Source organism: Myotis davidii, unplaced genomic scaffold, assembly GCF_000327345.1.
Source record: "Myotis davidii unplaced genomic scaffold, ASM32734v1 scaffold655, whole genome shotgun sequence".
Lineage (NCBI taxonomy): Eukaryota > Metazoa > Chordata > Mammalia > Chiroptera > Vespertilionidae > Myotis > Myotis davidii.
In genome coordinates this window covers 1,575,970-1,593,939 of record NW_006287547.1, presented here as the reverse complement: position 1 = coordinate 1,593,939, position 17,970 = coordinate 1,575,970, and the positions used below count along the sequence as shown (strand labels likewise).

General features: G+C 42.3%; 1 protein-coding gene across 2 annotated transcripts in view; it reads right to left on the bottom strand.

Moving 5' to 3' along the window:
• The window catches only part of ARID5B (AT-rich interaction domain 5B), a 178,292-nt gene that overhangs the window by 40,342 nt on the left and 119,980 nt on the right, over nt 1-17,970 (bottom strand). Inside the window, exons 1-2 of one of the 2 annotated variants that reach the window (XM_006759375.2) lie at nt 4,153-4,588; nt 2,616-2,728 (exon numbers count right to left, since the gene is read on the bottom strand). In XM_006759375.2, the coding sequence (XP_006759438.1) occupies nt 2,616-2,728; nt 4,153-4,156 (117 nt within the window). In that variant the 5' untranslated portion in view covers nt 4,157-4,588. Of the gene's footprint in view, nt 1-2,615; nt 2,729-4,152; nt 4,589-17,970 lie in introns of those variants that run through there. The other variant, XM_006759374.2, reaches the window with a different exon arrangement.

Below are 17,970 nucleotides of genomic sequence, written 5' to 3'. Positions count from 1 at the left end.
CCCAGATCTGCTGCTGTAAGATGATCCCAAGGGAAACAGCAGTACTTGAGCTGGACACCTTCATGACATCTCCAGAGAACTGGAACCTTTTCCCACATGACTTTTGCTATCTTTGGGAAGCCGTGATCTTCTCAGAGTCTCTTAAAGCTAGTTTTCATGTTCGCATTGAGAGAGTGCAACCTTTGATGGAGACAGGTAGATGACTTGACTTGTTTTTCCAGCCATGCACCCAAGAAACCCAGTGGATTCTCACGCTGAGCACGCTGCCAGGTGGAGCTGCAGAAAGCCGTAGTTAGAAATGGTCTATCTGAGAAACTTTTGGGAGGAAAAAGTCACACAGCTCTCCGTCATAAAGCCAAACTAACCGTCACCTGAAATAATGCTCCCAGCTCAGCAAAGGAGCGGATGGTCACAGGTTTGTAATCTCTATGGTAGCATTACATGAGAAAAGACCACTTGATGACACAGATGCCTTTTTAATGGTAGTCCTGGCCCAGGTGTGGCTTGTTCATTCTGTAGGGATTTTATATCAGTCTTGTTGGTGCCATCAAATAAGCCCACCACCCTTCACACCTACCAGTCTCTCTTCTATATGACGTGGTCCTGCCTGACCCACTGGAATAGCAGGACTATAATCCCAGACTCCAAGAAGAGTTGGACATTTAGACCAGTCCCCAGAAGCTGGCTGCAGTGGGATATCCATACATTCACCATCGAAACCAATGATGGAAGGATAATCCTCCTCCAGGTAAAAATTCTGAAAGGCTGCACTGGTGGGAGATGGGGTAGAAATGGCTTGAAGACCATTATTCCTACGAAGGATACGTCAGTTAACATCAAATACAGAGCAGGCTCCTGTTCTCTTTAGTTTTGTCGGTCTTCGTGTGAGTCCTGAGCTGCCTTTCCAGGGAGAGAGATGTTGTAGGGTTGTGCTTTCAGGTCAGTTGTATGAGTATTATAAAAGTCCCAGAGGCATCCGTTGGTAGTGACTCCAAGTGACATGAGAGGGAGCTTCACCCCGCTGGGCTCAGGTATAGGAAATGCCGGGATAAACACATGATGTCATCTTAGAAGTATGGGGCAGGGAGCCAACGCAAGACATCAGCAGTACAAGCTCTGCTGAATGTTACAATCTTAAAGCCTTCTCACTCCATTCTTTATTGTATTGCAAACCACATCATAGGGAATAAACTGTTCTGGCTGACATCCTCAAAGACCATGGAAACCAAAGCCCTAGATAGGCAGCTCCAGGGACGAGGTGTCCAAATTATTAGAAAATGTCATACTTGGTATTCAGGTGGACTCACTTGCAGATGGTTAAATGAACAGAACAAAAAAAATAACTTTCGGGAAAGAAGTTTGTTGTTGTTGTTTTAGCCAGAAAAGATACATTTCTCCTGGTTGATCTCTTTGTAACACTTTGCAATCCTGGAAGCATGAAGAAATGATAACAAAGCAGCCTCAGAAATGCCCCATGAGGATGAGATTTACAGAATGTGAATGTTGAGGATTTGTTTCCTTACACTGGGAGGAGGCGTGGAGTACGTGGCAGAAAAAACAGTAGATTTTCAACATAGGACTGAATTCATGTTTTTCTACATCAGAATCTTCCAACGTCGCCAATAATCAAAATGTTCCCACTTCCATAAGCTTAGTCCTTGAATCTGGAAATGTGGTATCAGTTGATATCCAGTCTTCAATTCAGATCCTAAAAGGACTATTGCTGCCTTTGGCACAGAAACAACACCTAAACGCAAACACCCCATAAACGGAACCGTGGAAATCTGATCCAAACGCACTAAAGTAAAAAAAGATAGGTCTGAAAATATGAAGTGGCACTTCACACTTCCTGGTGCTAAATACTTCAGGCTCACACTTTCAAAATTCCTAAGAATGCCGGGGCAAAAATGGGCCTGGGTCCTCAACAAGTAGCCTTGAACTTGGACCTTTATTCTGCATTAAGATATACCGATCTTGTGATACAGAAACCCACACCTGAACCCTATATGATCATGTTGACCAATGTCACCCCAATAAATTTAATTAAAAAAGAGAGATCTTAAAAAACATATAAATGGATGGATGAGTATATGTATACATGTAAACATTTTGCTGTGTGTCTTTAATTTTACTCTAAGGTAAGTTAGAGGTGATTTTGAAAAAAAAATATGGAACTAAAACGATTAATTCTAGCCATTTCTAATTTCATCCTTCATTAATCTCTGCAGCAGATTTAGCTGAACGCATTCAGAAGAAGGATGGTTCAGCTGGTCTATTTTTGATGCAAGCAGAGTAAACTATGTCATTGTGTCACCTACTATGAAATCTCAGCCTCAATGACGTGGGCGCTTAATCATCTGTCCTTCACCCAGCAGGCCAAACTGGGAGGTGGGAAGTCTTTCTGTTGACTAATCAAAATGCTTACCTCCCTCCCCCACCCTCCACCTCCCAAGGCAGGAGAGGTGGTGAGAATAGACATAGCAGAGAGCTGTGAATACCAAAGTTAGATCTGGAATTGCAAACTGCCACTAAGACACACACAGTAGAGAGATAAAGAGAAAGAGGAAAATAAAACTATGCAGCAAAATGAACACCGCGCGCGCAAACAACTGTACCTTGACAATGGCTTTGCCATCCGAATTGTTGTTGGAATCTTTCACAGCACTGAATGAATCTCTTCTCTGTGGGCATGATTTCTTTTTGCGTGGTCTGCCTTTAAGATTCGGCGCTGAAAACAAATGGAGAGCAATTGATATACATTTTCATTGGCATGGATTTCCTTCGTCAAAACCCAGCATCTTACTCCAGTGGTCCCCATCACGTGTGCAGACACATGTACGCCTCTGTGGTAGCCAGCCCTCATTTAATGCTTCTCTCCCTGAAGGGCTGCACCTTGGAAGACCATGCACGTCTGCACTCCTTTCCCAAAGCTAATCTATTACACTGTCACATGTCTAATTAATATAAATAAAATGAAGCCCTCAGCTCTAAAGGATGATGAAAGGAAAATGCCTTTCCCCATTGTTAGAAAAGAAACAGGTTGGGCGGACGACAGCCCTGAGCCAGGCTCCAAGATTATTCTTTGTTTTGTTTTGACTCTTTTTCAGAAACCTAAGTGATATGCCAGCCCATGACAGTATCACAGTAATATTATGTTTAAAAACATCCCTCTTCAAATATGGAGACATGAGCATTTTCTCAAATTATACAAACAAGTAGAGAGAGAGAGAGAGCTACAGAGAGAGGTATTTGCAATAACAATCTGAAAAAAAAATTATTACATGTATTTACTAATAATATTGAGACCAGCCTGTTTCAAATCTGAACAAATCTGGCAGATACATGTAACTCAGCATGCTCTTTTTTCCTTCTCAATATATTTTTTAATGACCATCTTGAGGGTTATTTAAAATAACTTCCAAAGATCACACTGGGGTTAGCCAGATTCCGTGGAGACTATGTATACTTTCTAAAAGCCACAGACAAGATGCAAATCAAAGTTATATTTCAACCTTGATGTTGAGCGTGAGTCTCTTTAAGATCCACACAGAAAGCAGAGGAAGAAAGACTGCTGTTTACTGAGGACCGGGGCTGTCCGGCATCAGCTTTCACATTTAACTTCAGCAGTCACCCAAGTCCAACAAAAGTAAAACAAACCCGCTAGCCAGCTAGCCCTTGGAGAGTTTCAAACGAATGAATTATACCCCAAGCGATTCCTTTCAGACCTTCCCAGGTAGGTACCCACAGGCTTGATGATTGTGACAGTGCCAAATCCGGACAGCTCGAAACCTCTTAATTGCCATGCAGTGAACCAGTGGTTTCAGGACATTTTATATGGTCCTCATTTTACAAACACAGTTAATCCCACTAATTTGATTTTATGCTATGGATGACAGTCGGCTATTCCTAAAACCCCGTAAATAGAGCTGCCTTTACAATCAGGCGAAAGTTTTAAAAAGTGGCTTTGGAGCTCCGGCTCAAACCCCCCCCCCCCCTCCTCCCAAATCCCCTCTCCCTTCTCTCATTTCCCCAAAACGTTTGTCTGGAAGTACAAACCATCTTCCCCGCCTCACCCCCGCCAAGCCAGCCTGGAATTACAGAAGGTAAACAAGCCCACAAACACAAATCAAGCAAAGAGAAAGTAGCGATTACCCATTCCAGTCGCCAAACATCTGCCTGAGGATGCCCGGGCTCCCGAAAGCTACCGCATATGCCTGACCGCTCCCGGGCCACGTCCCTGGAAGTCTGGGCTTGACTTGGTGTGGATGTCAGCTCCCCTCCGAATGAGAGCTGCGAGGCTCCGCGCTCGGCTTACTACTCCCCTCCCCCGGCAGCTTCATTACTCATGTAAACACACAGCAGTGACTAGCACCGAGTGTGTGGGATGAGCGCTGAGGACTCTGCTGGAGTTGCCAGACTGGCAGAGAGGGCTAAGCTCTCTCCACCTCCCTGCACGGGACGGTGACTTCATCCGGCCTGTTCTGTGGATCCTGACCTCCCTCTCCCCTGTGGGAGCGTGAGGCCACCTTCCAGGACTGACAGGGTCCTCAGCCTGGAGCCAGGGTGTGGACGCTTGGTTGGAAGACTTTGTAGCACAGACGTGTAGCCACAGCTGCCCCGAGGGCTAAGCTTTAATGATCGCTGGGGAAGGACTGTACTTTCAAGTCCCTGTATCAAAATAATAGCAGAGCAGAAAGCTGACGAACAAACTTGGGGTAGATGTGAGGCATTTCATTGAAAGAAAACAAAACAAAGTGGCCTCTGTTCTAACACTTGTTACTGTGATCTTTCCTTCCTAACGTTTTGGCAAAAAAAAAAAAAAAAAAAAAAAAAAAAAGCGCATTTGAACCTAAAAGGCATTCATTTCCAGAAAAGCTTTCAAATCCCAAAGGCCTTTTGAGATAGAGAGAACTTGCATTGAACAGGCTGTTTTAAATAAAGACAAAGGTTCCGGGAACCGACAATAAGTCATCCCCAAATCGGGTCTGTTTTCTCCATTCTTCGAGCTGTTTTCAGAACCGGAGAAGCACATGTCCTTCCCCAGCAGATTCTGAGAATTACAAATTTAGAACACACGGGCACCTAATATTCTGGTCACACAAATTTCAAACTCTACATGGGATTTGGTCAAGAGAAAAAAGCCTCCTGTTCCTCGGAAGGCAAGTACACTGATATTTCAGGTATGTTGGCTAAATCCCACCAATCACTCAAGCCTCAAACTCAAATTCCTCTTTGAGCCTGCCCTCTGGACTCCTTGTCTGACCTTCTCTTATGCTGGGTATCACTTTCCACATTATTCTTTGTGTTTTAGCTGTGTTTTATGGCTTCTTCTTATACTACATTGAGAGTCCTTAAGGACAGGACCAGGTCAGACTCCTCTCTCATCTGCCCCAGCAGACATCCAGGAGGCGGCATTGCATAATATGAATTTGTTGAATGAATGAGGGACTGGTGGAAATAGAGGTAGATGCCCGTATATCTCCTCTGTGTCTTCATGAGCTGGGCCTGCTTTCCTGACCACGTGTATACCCGTCACCCTGGACACCTGTAAAACTGTGTTCACCTTTAGTACTGACCCTTGAGCTCTGGGGACATAAACCAGCAATTTGAGTTTGCTGTGGGAATTGAGACACAAATCCTGCAGCATTTAGTTCGCCATTACTGTTAAGCCGAAATGCCTGGCCTCCTGCGGGGGCCAGAATCTTGTCCCACATGCAGTGAGAAAATGCCCTGAGGAGCAGATGTTTAAAATCCAAGCTCCCATCCTGCAGTTCGAGACCTTTTAGATCCATAGAACCCAAGTGATGCTTTGAGACTGGGAGGCTGGCTTTTGGGGAGACCAAAATTTTTGCCCCTAAGTTACATTTATCTTCCTCCAGGGTCAAGAAAAGAGATCACTTGCTAGATAAACGAATAAAAATAAGTGCTTTATGGTTTAATAGTAGTCAGGGGTCAGGTGGAGAAAACAGCCCCACCTGGTCCCAGCTGCTCTGGACTAACTTAAGCCCCATCAACAGCTAAGGGCTACATACCTACTAAGAGAATCTAAATCCTAGACTCCAGAATAACACCAGTTCCAGTACTTTAGAGGAGACCAGCAAAGCCATTCTGGGAAGCCAGCAGTACACTTACCAACAGTATAACTGGCTGGAACAATGATTGCACAAGTTACTTTTCCATGTGTATCTAATGCACTAGCCATCCCTGACCTGGCTCACTCACATAGTTCAGGCAATGCTCTTTGCATGATTGTTTTTAATATCATACATTAACAATAATAAGAGCTGATCCTTACGGACCACGCACTTTCTCTGTACCAGCCAGAACTTTGCATACAATAACTCATTTACAACTCACAGCAAACCCACAGAAAGTGTGATTATGAATCCCATTTTACAGACCTGGAAACTGAGCTAGCATTGAAATTACTTGTTTTAGGTTATCCAGTGGGTTTCTGGTAACAGGAGGATTCCAGCCCAAGCACCTGGACTTTATCCAGAGCCTCTGCTTTAAGTTATTCTCTCTAATAGATGGACACACACACACACACACACTCACTCTGTCTCACCATGAGGTATTTATATTAATAACTTGGGTTGGTAGTCACCAGGGAGTGAAAACACTCCCTAATGCCACAGATCGGCCCGTCTCAAGCAACAAACAGCACCCTACAGACTTGACAACAAGCAGGGACCCCACCAGTGGGTCCTGACTCAGCAGTTGGTGACAAGACTTCCACCAAAGTCACAGAGTTCTAATAAAACTGAGAGAGCCATGCACATGACCCCTTGCAGTGGCCCGCTGACTCTCCTGCCCAATCCCTGAAAGATCTCTGTGGCTATTTTAAAAAACCTTTCCTCTATGACTGCCCATCTGTTCCTCTTCCTCAGTGCCACGAAATTAACAAGTATTCACCTTTGGGAAGTCACTGCTATTTCTATAGGTGTTAATCCCAGGAGAATCAGCGACCACCGGGGGCTCCAACCTACTTTGACATCTAACCCTTGTGTTATGTTTTGTTATTTCCCCTTTTAAACTCCTTTACATATTAAAGACTTATAGTCTCTTTTTAAAAGGACAATATAACAAAACAAGTTTTGGGGTGTGTTTTTTCTTAGCGGCTAGAACTGAGTCCCAGTCATTCACTTCTATATTTGCTTTACAATGGGTTCTGACAAGTTCTGTGTCAGCGCAGGTGTGGGAAACTTTCATCTCAACCCCAACTCCTGCAATAATAATAATAAAACAAAAGGAAATGTAACCAGTTACTGGCAAAGTAAATTGCTTTTGGCTTCAGTGTTCCTGGTTTTTTGTTTTTTTTTTAACTGTGTTCTTCCTGTCATGACCGTCTATTTTTTTAAATAACATTTATGCTCTTGGAAATACCACGAAGATAAACTACTATAAAAGCTGGATTGACTCATCAGTTAACAACTCTCTCTCCTTATTTTGCAGAGAGGATTTTGTTGCCAACACAGCTACATATTCTCTCGAGAAATTCTTTGTGAGCTTCCACTCAGAGAAAGGACTTGCTTGTTGGTGGGGATTGGAATTAGGAGAATGGAAAAGCAGGCATCATTTTCCTAAGAGTTTGACCCCCAGGGTCAATGTCTAGAGGAAGTCGGCAGAGCGTTAACTCATTTGATTTGCCTGGTGTGTGTGTGTGTGTGTGTGTGTGTGTGTGTGTGTGTGTGTGTGTGTGTTTTAAACACTAAGCACAAGCCAGAAAACTAAACTCCACGGATTTGAAGTATTAGGGACTGACAAACCTTGTTCTATGTATAGTATGCATTACTGATAATGCTTTGCATTTCTGTAATGCCTTTCCTCTGAGGATATCAATTCTCTGAAACATTTTCTTTATAGACAATAATCTTAAAATACTCTGGCAAGTTTCAGCATGGAGCATTGCTCTTTCTGGAAAAACACACACACACACATACACACACACACACACACAAAAAAAAAACCCTACCCTAATTTAGTTATCATTTACTGTGTTCTATTTTCATTGTTTCCCTTTTGACTGTTTAGAAACTTCCTCTTTCACTACAACAAAAATAGGGTGAGTGTTTTTAAAGTTATTAACGTATGAATAAAAGATTAGAAACCAAGAATGGCAGAAAGCTTGATCAAAGCCACTCCTGAAATTTATGGGTGTAATAAAAGAAAGGCATTTCACAGATAATCTCTTACAGAATTTCGGTTTTCAAATACTTGGGAGGGGAAAAAGAAAAGAAAAACAGAAGCTCTCAGCTCTCATTTTGGCTTTAACTTAAAGACAACATTTCTACTTTAAGAATTCATAAATGAGCTCCTGAAGTTTTTATTTTAAATCCACAGTTTACTCAATATACTCACTAGGCCACACCTCCCAGAGCTGCTGGGACTTATCAGCTGTTCATTGGCTGACTCTTTCCATGAAGTTACAAAGCATTAATTACATAAAGACTGAAGAATATCAAGTTTACTTTTATTCTGTTTTTCTATAAACAGCCTTTTATACCCAAGAGAAATGTTTGGGAAGCAACTGTATTATCTGGGATAGGAACACACAGGGCCATTATCAAGCACAACTCATCTTGGAGAACACTCTAACCTAAATAATGAATGTAAAGCAATAGGCACATTTAAAATAAAACACATTATGTTACATCATTTTCTGTAATTGTTCTGACAGCTCCATTTTTAAGGGTAATTTTTTTCTCAAATAAAAGTACTAAAAAGACGAGTCTAGAGTTATGAACCGAAACTAGAGCCCAACTCAAATGCCCCTGCTCTCAGATGCCACCAAGAGCACACAGCCCTGAACAATGATCATGTCTGGCCACTCTGGATGTCATGGCCGCTTTGCGTGTCCAAGTTTACTTTCGCCCAAGCCCTGCCCCGGCGTTGCTTGGACCACAGTTCCTGCTAACTACCACCTAGTATTTCCAGTGGACTCCGTTCTCACGGAATCCAGGTCCCCTTCTACCTCCTGTGGATTTGTGAGCAGTAGTGTTGGTAGAAAGAGGTTGGAAATACACACGAAACAGGCTGTGTATGAGGTCCAGTCACGTTGGCTATTTGTCAAATACGCTGAGATCCCCAAAAGTCACTAATGAGAGTGGAATGTGTGACTACATTTGTCATACCTGGATTGCCCGGGCAGCTTAAGTCCAAAACAGCAGTGGACTTCATTGACTGCTCAACAAACCATGTAAGTAAACACTCTTGTAATCCTTTCCAAAACATGCCCAGTCTTACTCACTCCTATTTCCTACAGGAGAATGCTGAGCCATTGTTAATGCTCCTGATCAAAATTTTAGTAATTTTATAGGCATGTGATTTGCATAGCTATTTCCTGATCCGCCTTCCTTCTGCCCTGGAGGTCTTCATTTCTCAGAAACACTTAAAAATACAGATATGACTTCTCCCCTTCCCCCACCCTATAAATGGAATGCGACTTGTTAGCTCATCTACACTGCTAATTGGTTGGAAAGCATGTGATTCCGTGCATTCTTGCCATTAAAACACAAACAAACCTCTTTTCTAGTTAGGCTTTACCAGCTGTGATGGGCAGATTTCTCTCTTTATTTCATCTTTGTGTCTTGAGGAGAGAGAAATTTAAATGACCAAATGTTATTGTATATTATTCTGAAATATGTGGTGAATTCCAAAGGAATGCAGAAATGTCCTAGAAATAGGCTTGCCCACAAGGGCACTGGCAAAGAAGAGAGGGATTGTAGACACTTTTCACTACTGCTTAGGGAATAAGGGGAAAATCTGGGAGCTAAATCTAGGTGGAGAGGAGAGAGCCTGGGTTTTCAGAAGACTGACTCTGAAAGAATTCTGGAACAGAAATCCATGTCAGATCAGCCCAACTCTCACCTTCCTGGTCTATTGTGGCTAGCCCTAAAATCCCCCCAGGAGCCATCCTCAGTGAAAGGTCCCCTCCTGGTCCTGTAAGGGGATGGAGGAAGTGGCTCAGGCTGTTTGGAAAGAATTCTTTGTCTTCGGGGTAATGAGGTCTATCTGCCATGGCATCAGGAGCCTGTGGGAAGACTCTTTTGCCTTAGAATTCCAAATATTATGTAAAGAGCCATCAGGGCGGGCGGAGTGGATACCTGAGGGCTTAGCTTGGTCCTTAGGGTACAGGTGACAGGGCTGTCTAGGTGTTCATACTGCACACAGAGTGTCTGATTTCCTTCCCCTGCTGCAAGGTCTTGTCATGAAGTCACAATCACAATAACAAAAAAAAATGCTTCAGCTGGTGTGGCTCAGTGGTTGAGCATCAACCTATGAACCAGGAGGTCAGGGCACATGCCCAGGTTGTGGGATGTGCAGAAAGCAGCCAATCAATGACTGTCTCTCATCATCGTTGTTTCTATCTTTCTCTCCCTCTCCCTTCCTCTCTGATATCAATAAAAATGTGTTTTAAAAATCCTATATAATAAAAGGCTAATAGGCAAATTGTCCCCTTGGGAGTTCGACTGACTGGGAGTTTGACCGTTCGCTATGACATGTGCTGACCACCAGGGGGCGGCACAGAATGAAGGAAGGCCCGGCCGGCAGCTGGAAATCCCCAATTGGCCCTGATCACCGGCCAGGTCTAGGGACCCTACCCATGCACAAATTTCCTGCACTGGGCCTCTAGTATAAAAATAAAATAAAAATGCATAGTGGCTCAAATGTCCACTTTCACATCTTCAGGGCAACTCGTTTCTGCTACTGTTCTTCCCAGATGCTGGGACCCACAAGCCATTTCCAGGCCCAGGCCCCAGGCTCCTCCTTAATAGAGAAGATCACGCTGGCCTTTGAGAAAACAACTGTGTGAAAGCAATTACAATTAGAATGGGTGTGTTGTTTCACTATGTACTTTTTCTTAAGATTTCAAAATAACTCATTTCCATTTTTTGAGAACTATTCAATAAACACAGATTTAGTCTTTCTTAGTATGACTGCCTATAATAAGAATAGAATATTAATTTAAGATACTTGTCTTTTTTAAGGCTATTTAAGGATCTGTCCTAGAAATGCTTTTAAAGGACATTTTGATTTTTGTAATTTATAAAGTTTATAAAAATAGGACCTTTAAAACATAGAGAATTAATTTTTGTCTCCTCCTCTCTCCCCCCCTTTCTCTCCCTCTCTGTTTTGTCACAATCAATAAACCTGCTCATTCTAGTCTTTGATTGATATGTTCTGTGGTGTCACTATTGAACATGACAGAACAAAAATGAAAGCTACATTTTTGTATTGAATAGCCTGGCAAGGAGCACTAAATTTCAGTACAGTTTTTAAACTCATATATAAACAGAACATTCTTGTTCAGCCATTTCTCCAGGTTTGGAAATGAGATACTCCATTTTCAACATTGAGGATAATTGATTTGCTACATCTTAAAAAAAAAAAAAAATCCCCTACTTGGAAATAAATAAAAGAGATTCTGTGTGTCTGTGTGTTTGTGTGTGCCTGTGCCTGTGTGTGTGTGTGTGTGTGTGTGTGTGTGTGTATTAGCATGGAGATGTTTAACTTCTTGCAGGCTTGGACTAATATGAGTGACATTTTGTTTTTTCAAACACACACACTTAAGAAAAAGTAAGATGTCATCAAGTAATAAGCTCCCAATTTCTTTCTTTCTTTTTTTTAATCCCAAAAGGAATGTGTACTTAATAGGGCTTTTTCACTCTGTTTATACTTTTCGACATTTCAGAAAGAGTAATTTAAAGAAGAGGAGAGTCTCTTACTTAAAATATTTTTGTTTGCCTGAGACTCTGGGGATGCTTTCCTTTGCTCGGGTGAATCCCTCTCATCCCTCCCACCTTCATGAGCTACCAGTGCCATCTCTGAGCTTCATTTGTCTGTGGGTATATATGAGCCACATATTAGAAAATTACTTTAAAAGCTCCACTGTGATACCAAGGAGCTCACAGGTGGTAGGAAAGAGAGTGTGTTGGAGCAGGGTGGAGTCAGGGTCCACAGTGAGAAGTGAAAGGGTCAGGGTTGTGCATGGAGAGGCTGCGACAGGGTCCATAATACTTGGTGTTGTGTTGAACAAGGCCAACCAAGGTGCTCAGGGACTCAGCATGAGTGGAGAAACAGAGGTGGGTGCACCATCAGAAATCCTACCGTAAATCTTAGGATGAACAGAGAATACACAGGGAAGGTTAGAGCTTCTTCCCCTTTTTTGTCAGGACAAGATAAATCATTCCTGTGACTGTTCAGAGCTGCTGGGTCCATGATGAACACCTCTAGCCACACGGGGCCACCGAGCCTCTGAGATATGTCTAGTCCAAAACTGGGGTGTGTCCTAAGTGTAAAATACACACTGGATTGCCAAGGCAATGCAGAAAAATGCAAAATATCTCATGAATAACAGTTTCTAAGAGTTACATATTGAAATGATAGTTTGGATATACTGGGTTAAATAAAATATATTATTAAAATGAATTCTACCTATTTCTTTTAATATGTGGTTACTAGAAAAGTTTAAGTTACATGTGGCTTGCATTATCTTTCTCTTGGGTGCTGCTGGTTTAGTCAACAATTCAATGTTATGATTATAGATCTGTCCTTGGAAATATGTGTTAAAGTGCAGACAGAACAAGATTAACATCTGTGGCTAGAATAATCAGCAGAAGTGATGATTCAGAAGTTTCAATATAATTCAGGATTGTGCTTACTGTTATGGAGGATAGTCATGTGTAGACGTTAGTATCTGAAATTTGTGTCTCCTTTGTAAAATTCAAATCTGGTAATCATTGATTCCAAGTTAATAAATAGCCCTGATGAAGATGTTATTTCATTAACTTTCTTAACTAAGATGTCAAAGCAAATGCTAAGCCTGGCCAACAGACTTGGGGGAGAGAAAAACAGAGGCTAATTACTTATTTTACTAATTATTCTCTTCTGCTACCAACATGGGTATAATGTAATCCATTTGTAATGCAAACTGAATCAGAGAAAATAAATCTTGATTGATTTTGGCTGTTTGGAAGGTAGAAGCTCCTTAACCACAAATTGTTGAATGCATTCATGGTCTGGTTATGTTTTCCTTTTTGGAGATTTCATTGGAAAGTCAGGAGAGAGGTAGAGATAGCCAGGCCTAAAGGCAAGGGCATGGCCTTCTTGGCTTTGCCAAAATGCTTCACATCCCACAGTTTTATAGGAAGAACCTGAGATTACTCCTGAAGACAGACTCTAATAAACTCAGAAAAACTGGCAGGACTAAAAGGTTTGAACTCCAGGGGGCAGAGGAGGACAAGTATGCTTTATCCAATAGTTCTTAGCACCAAAAGCCTATGGGACATCACCCTGAGAAAATGGCTGCCCAGTGTCCACTTGGCCCAATGTCCCATCCTCCCAAATAACTGGTCTCATAGGTGAAACCAAAGCCTATACCCCCCAACACCCTCACTTTTTGATTCCTGCAGAGGCAGCAACACAAAAATATAAGTAGACAGTTAACAGCTCTCCAGATACAACATGTCAATCAAAGGGCTACACACCCACCTGGGTTATTTTAGGCAACCCCTCACCCCCGTTTATGGTCCCAACTGTAAAAATAAAAGAGCAACAATGGTAGCAGTGGAAATAAGCATAGGAAATATTTTCTTTTCTCAGAAGGCAAGAGTTACCTTAGCATTTTAGACAGTAACATTCAGAGAGATTAAGACCAAAATCCCAGCAACATCAACAAAAACAGACAATGAATAGTATACCTTCCACTGTACAATAATGAAAACAATACTTCCTATGAAATTATTTGACGGGTATAACCTATATCCAGTGAAGCAGTCTGCACACCTCTGGCATGCTTCTGATATCTAAGTATAGCAGTATTTGTCTTTGTCCTCCACACTCTTTTATAGCACATGGTATGCATATTTCAGCATCCAACATTATTAACTCATGACCAACTGTCAGCTGATGGTTATCTAACACATGGGGTCTCCACAAAAGGGATCCTTATTTGGGCAAAAGCTCTTGTCTGCACCAGCCTGTCTATATTTCCCCTCAGAAGGACTTTATTTGGATTATTATTGCTGTGAGTGAAAGCTCAGAGGCTGCTTGTGTGGCAGTCAGAAGGCGGGGAGATAAATCCTTAGCAAGTTAAAACACTTAGCAGATATTAGAAGCATTTTCTAGCTTTGTTAGCTGAAAGCCAACTCTCGGTTGCCCTCTCGTGGCGAGTCTATGTGATGCCGTGGGAAAACCATAAAAATCCAGAGAGTTTAATCAAATACAGGTAAGAACATCCATCTCTGACAGAAAGAGTCACAAATCACAACCTTATGTGGTTTTATATGTTTTGGAATTTACATTTAGCAGCCCTCCCATGTGGAGAAGGAAAGGGATTGGGGGTGGGGGGCTTATAATAGGGAAATAAGAACTTTGTCTTTCTGGAATACAATGACAACTATGTTTACTACTGTAACTGCTATATATGTGGCAAACTGATTTTTATGAGATTTAGGGCCTTAAAACATCATACCCACATTTTAAAGTTCCTTCATAACCCAAAATAGACTGGTGTCCCAACTGGTTTGGAATCAGAGGAACCAAAGAAAGAAGTCTGAATAATTCCCTAATATGGAAGAAACCACTTAAAAAAGGAACAATTTATTTGTTTCTGACAATCGGCAACATATTGAAACTTGAAATTTGTAGAAGCAAGTGTAGGTACAGAATTTATCCATAATCTCTAAAAACTAAATTTTATAAAAATCTGAACTCCACATTTAATTATTGGTTACCCAATTTGATATTTAATTTCTAAAAACACCATTTAAAATTTCTGCTGTACTCTTTTTGACAATTTCCTGCCTAACAGGCCCATCCCCAAAAAGCAAACAAACCTGGTATAAAAACAGACCGAGCAGCTTAAGAAAAAGCTGGGGGCAAAGTACATGAGATCATAAACTATTTTTCATCTTATTACCAGTAAATGCGTCTTCTCGTTTGATAAAAGCCGCGCCTCCAACCAGCATTAACAACAACAACAAAATGCTGTGTTTTTAATATGAATTTAGGGGCAGATTAATCTTAACTTGGCTTTTCCACTCACATGTGCAAGTTCAGTTTTTCAACAACAGTTGTTTGGTTTTGTCTTTGAATTAGCAAAGTTCTTAAAGTAATTTTACTACAACATTAAACAGCTGCGAGTTCTTTAGCAAACATGATGATTCTTGTTCTTCTTTGTACTATTGTGCAAGCTGAAATACCCTTTCTTTCGTGTCTTTTTATTCCAAAATGAATTCCCTAGTTAGCCTTGTTTAGCTTTTAAAAAAATAATAATAAAGAAAGGGGCTGATGCTTGCTGACCTCTGAAATTCATCGGCATTTAAACACAGGGCGTTCACACAAGGTACATAATGAAAAGGGCTTTTGTTTAATTCCTATTATAGAATGGAAAATGATATTCTGCCCTACTATAATGCCAATCCCTGGAGTATAACAAAGCTGTTTGCAAATATTTCTGTGGAGCAAGGCATCTTATGCCTATTTTGCAGATGAGAAAACTGAAACATGGATAAAGGTGAGGAAGGGAAGAACTAAGTAAGATGTTCACAGAGGCTGGAATTAAATTTAGAATTTGACTCCTCGCCCAGGACTAACCACGTGAGGGCCCTGACTCTTTGGAATCAACAGAAGAGCAATTTTAAAACATTCTTTTGACATTATTAACCACAGCCTCAGGGCTCTGGGAAGTGGGGGTGGGGGCGGGGTCTGGAAACAATACAGAGCTGCTAGGTGGCAGCCTCTGGAGACCAGGCTAACAAAATGGATTACTTGATAAACACCGCCATACATCCTGGGAATATTCAGAGGCTTAACGATTCCCTTTGCATCTTAAAACATTAAAATCTAGATTGCAGTGCTCCTGTAGACAGCCTCCTACAATGCATAGAGACAGGGAATCGTCACCAGACATGAGGTACAGAAAGCGGTTCTTGGCTTTTGAAATGGATTTGGAACCAAAGATCACTGCTAAGGAGCTGGTGAATCCACAGATGTGATGACAGTAGGAGTCTTCATGTGAGTAATTTATAAAATGATGGCATTCTAGAGCTTAAGGAGAACCTAAATCCCATCTACTTTACACATCAGCCTAGGCCCTTTGGTGGCCCACAGAGTCTGAGATTGGCCCCAAATCGCACAGCGAGTAGCAGAGCTGTGACAGACACCGGTGTCTGTTGGCCGCCTGGGATTGCAGCGGTGCCTTGGCAGCAGATGGCTTTTCAATGGGCCCTGAATGCCTCCTCTTGGGTCTCTGCAGGGTGAGATGTGTCATTCCCAAGACCACGTTATTAAAACACACTTTCCAAGGAACTGCAATTAATAAAGGCAAATGGGAGCCGACAAGGACATTCCCACTGTGTTCCAATGCCAAAACATACAACCGAGAAAGCTCACTTGGAGCGCATGGACCGTGGGCCCCTCTGGCGGGACTTCTGTGCACCACACTCCCAGCCGTTTGCTCAGACCCAAAGGGGAGGGACTAAGCAGAGAGCACTCGCGAAGCCATGAGGGCAATACTCCAGCATTGGGCTTCGGTGCCTGCCACCTGCTTGCTTTTGTGGGCTGTGCTGTAAAGTGAAGGGGATGAGAACAGACCTCGGGAACTCAGGGCCTCAGGGGCCAGGAGAAATGGACTCCAGCCTACTTCGCTTTGGGGCATCCTTGTGACTTTCCCGTGGTAACAAATGCCTTAGAGCAGGGGTCCTCAAACTTTTCAAACAGGGGGCCAGTTCACTGTCCCTCAGACCGTTGGAGGGCCGGACTATAGTTTAAAAAAAAACTATGAACAAATTCCTATGCACACTGCACATATCTTATTTGGAAGTAAAAAAACAAAACGGGAACAAATACAATATTTGTGTTTGCATGTGGCCCGCGGCCGTAGTGTGAGGACCCCTGCCTTAGAGGTCCCGAGCACCTCACACGGCTGCACACCTGAGTGCCCATGACAGGGGCTTCCTCTGACAACAATACCCTTCCTTTTTGACCCCTGTCCCTCCTGCTCCAGCGCCTACATCTAGGAGTCTACTCTCCAAGACCAGAACTGGGCATCATATGCCCTAAAATCTTCCTGATCTCCCTCATTTCCAGAGGATGGTGTCTATCTTGGTCACGGGAGCATTGTCATAGTAGATGCTCAATAAACATTGACCGAACAAATGACTCTCTCTCTGTATCATATTTTGAAAAACAATGTCTGGTGCTTAACAAGAGTCTAGTAAATGTTCATGAAACTGCATGACTGCTGATCTCACCGAAGAAAAGAAATACCGCTGAGGAAGGCAAGGTGGCTGGGCTGCCCTTGGAGGGCCCCTGGATCACAACTGCCACTAATAAGAGGGAAAATGTACACCCACGTTGTCATTCCCGCTATGTAATTCTGACACCAGGTATTGTCAACCACCTAAAGGCTCAGCAGAAGCCTTCTTCGCCTGTGAATCCGTAGGTCTGGCTTGTTTTGCCAAGAACCTCCAACTCGCAGGGAAGCAGCTCACTCTCCTGGAGAACCTTAATCAGGGAGAAGTCAGCAATACCTAAGAGAAATAGAGGTCCCTGGGGAAGATGGCAGTCTGTCCAGTGAGAACTACTTTCTAAGGAACCCCATCCCTGCAAAGCTGCCTAAAAAAAAAAATGTGCCTGCAGACGAAAGTCTAAGCAAATCCATAGTGTAGAGATTACACTTAAAATTCTAATAAAGATTTTTAACAAAGATCAATAAAACAGGAGATTGATCTGAAGTTAAAAGTTCCCCATAATGGGACAGTCTAGAAATTTCATAAATAGTGCTTTTATCTTGATTGCAAAATAATCTCTTTCTGCACACACACAAAAAAACCAAGGCAAATCAAGGTAGGAAATTGTTCAGTTGGAATTAAAATGTCACACTTTGTACGGAATAAAGCATTGCAATCACCAGCGAAACACATTGCAAATGTTTTAACACAAAATAACATACATCACTTAATT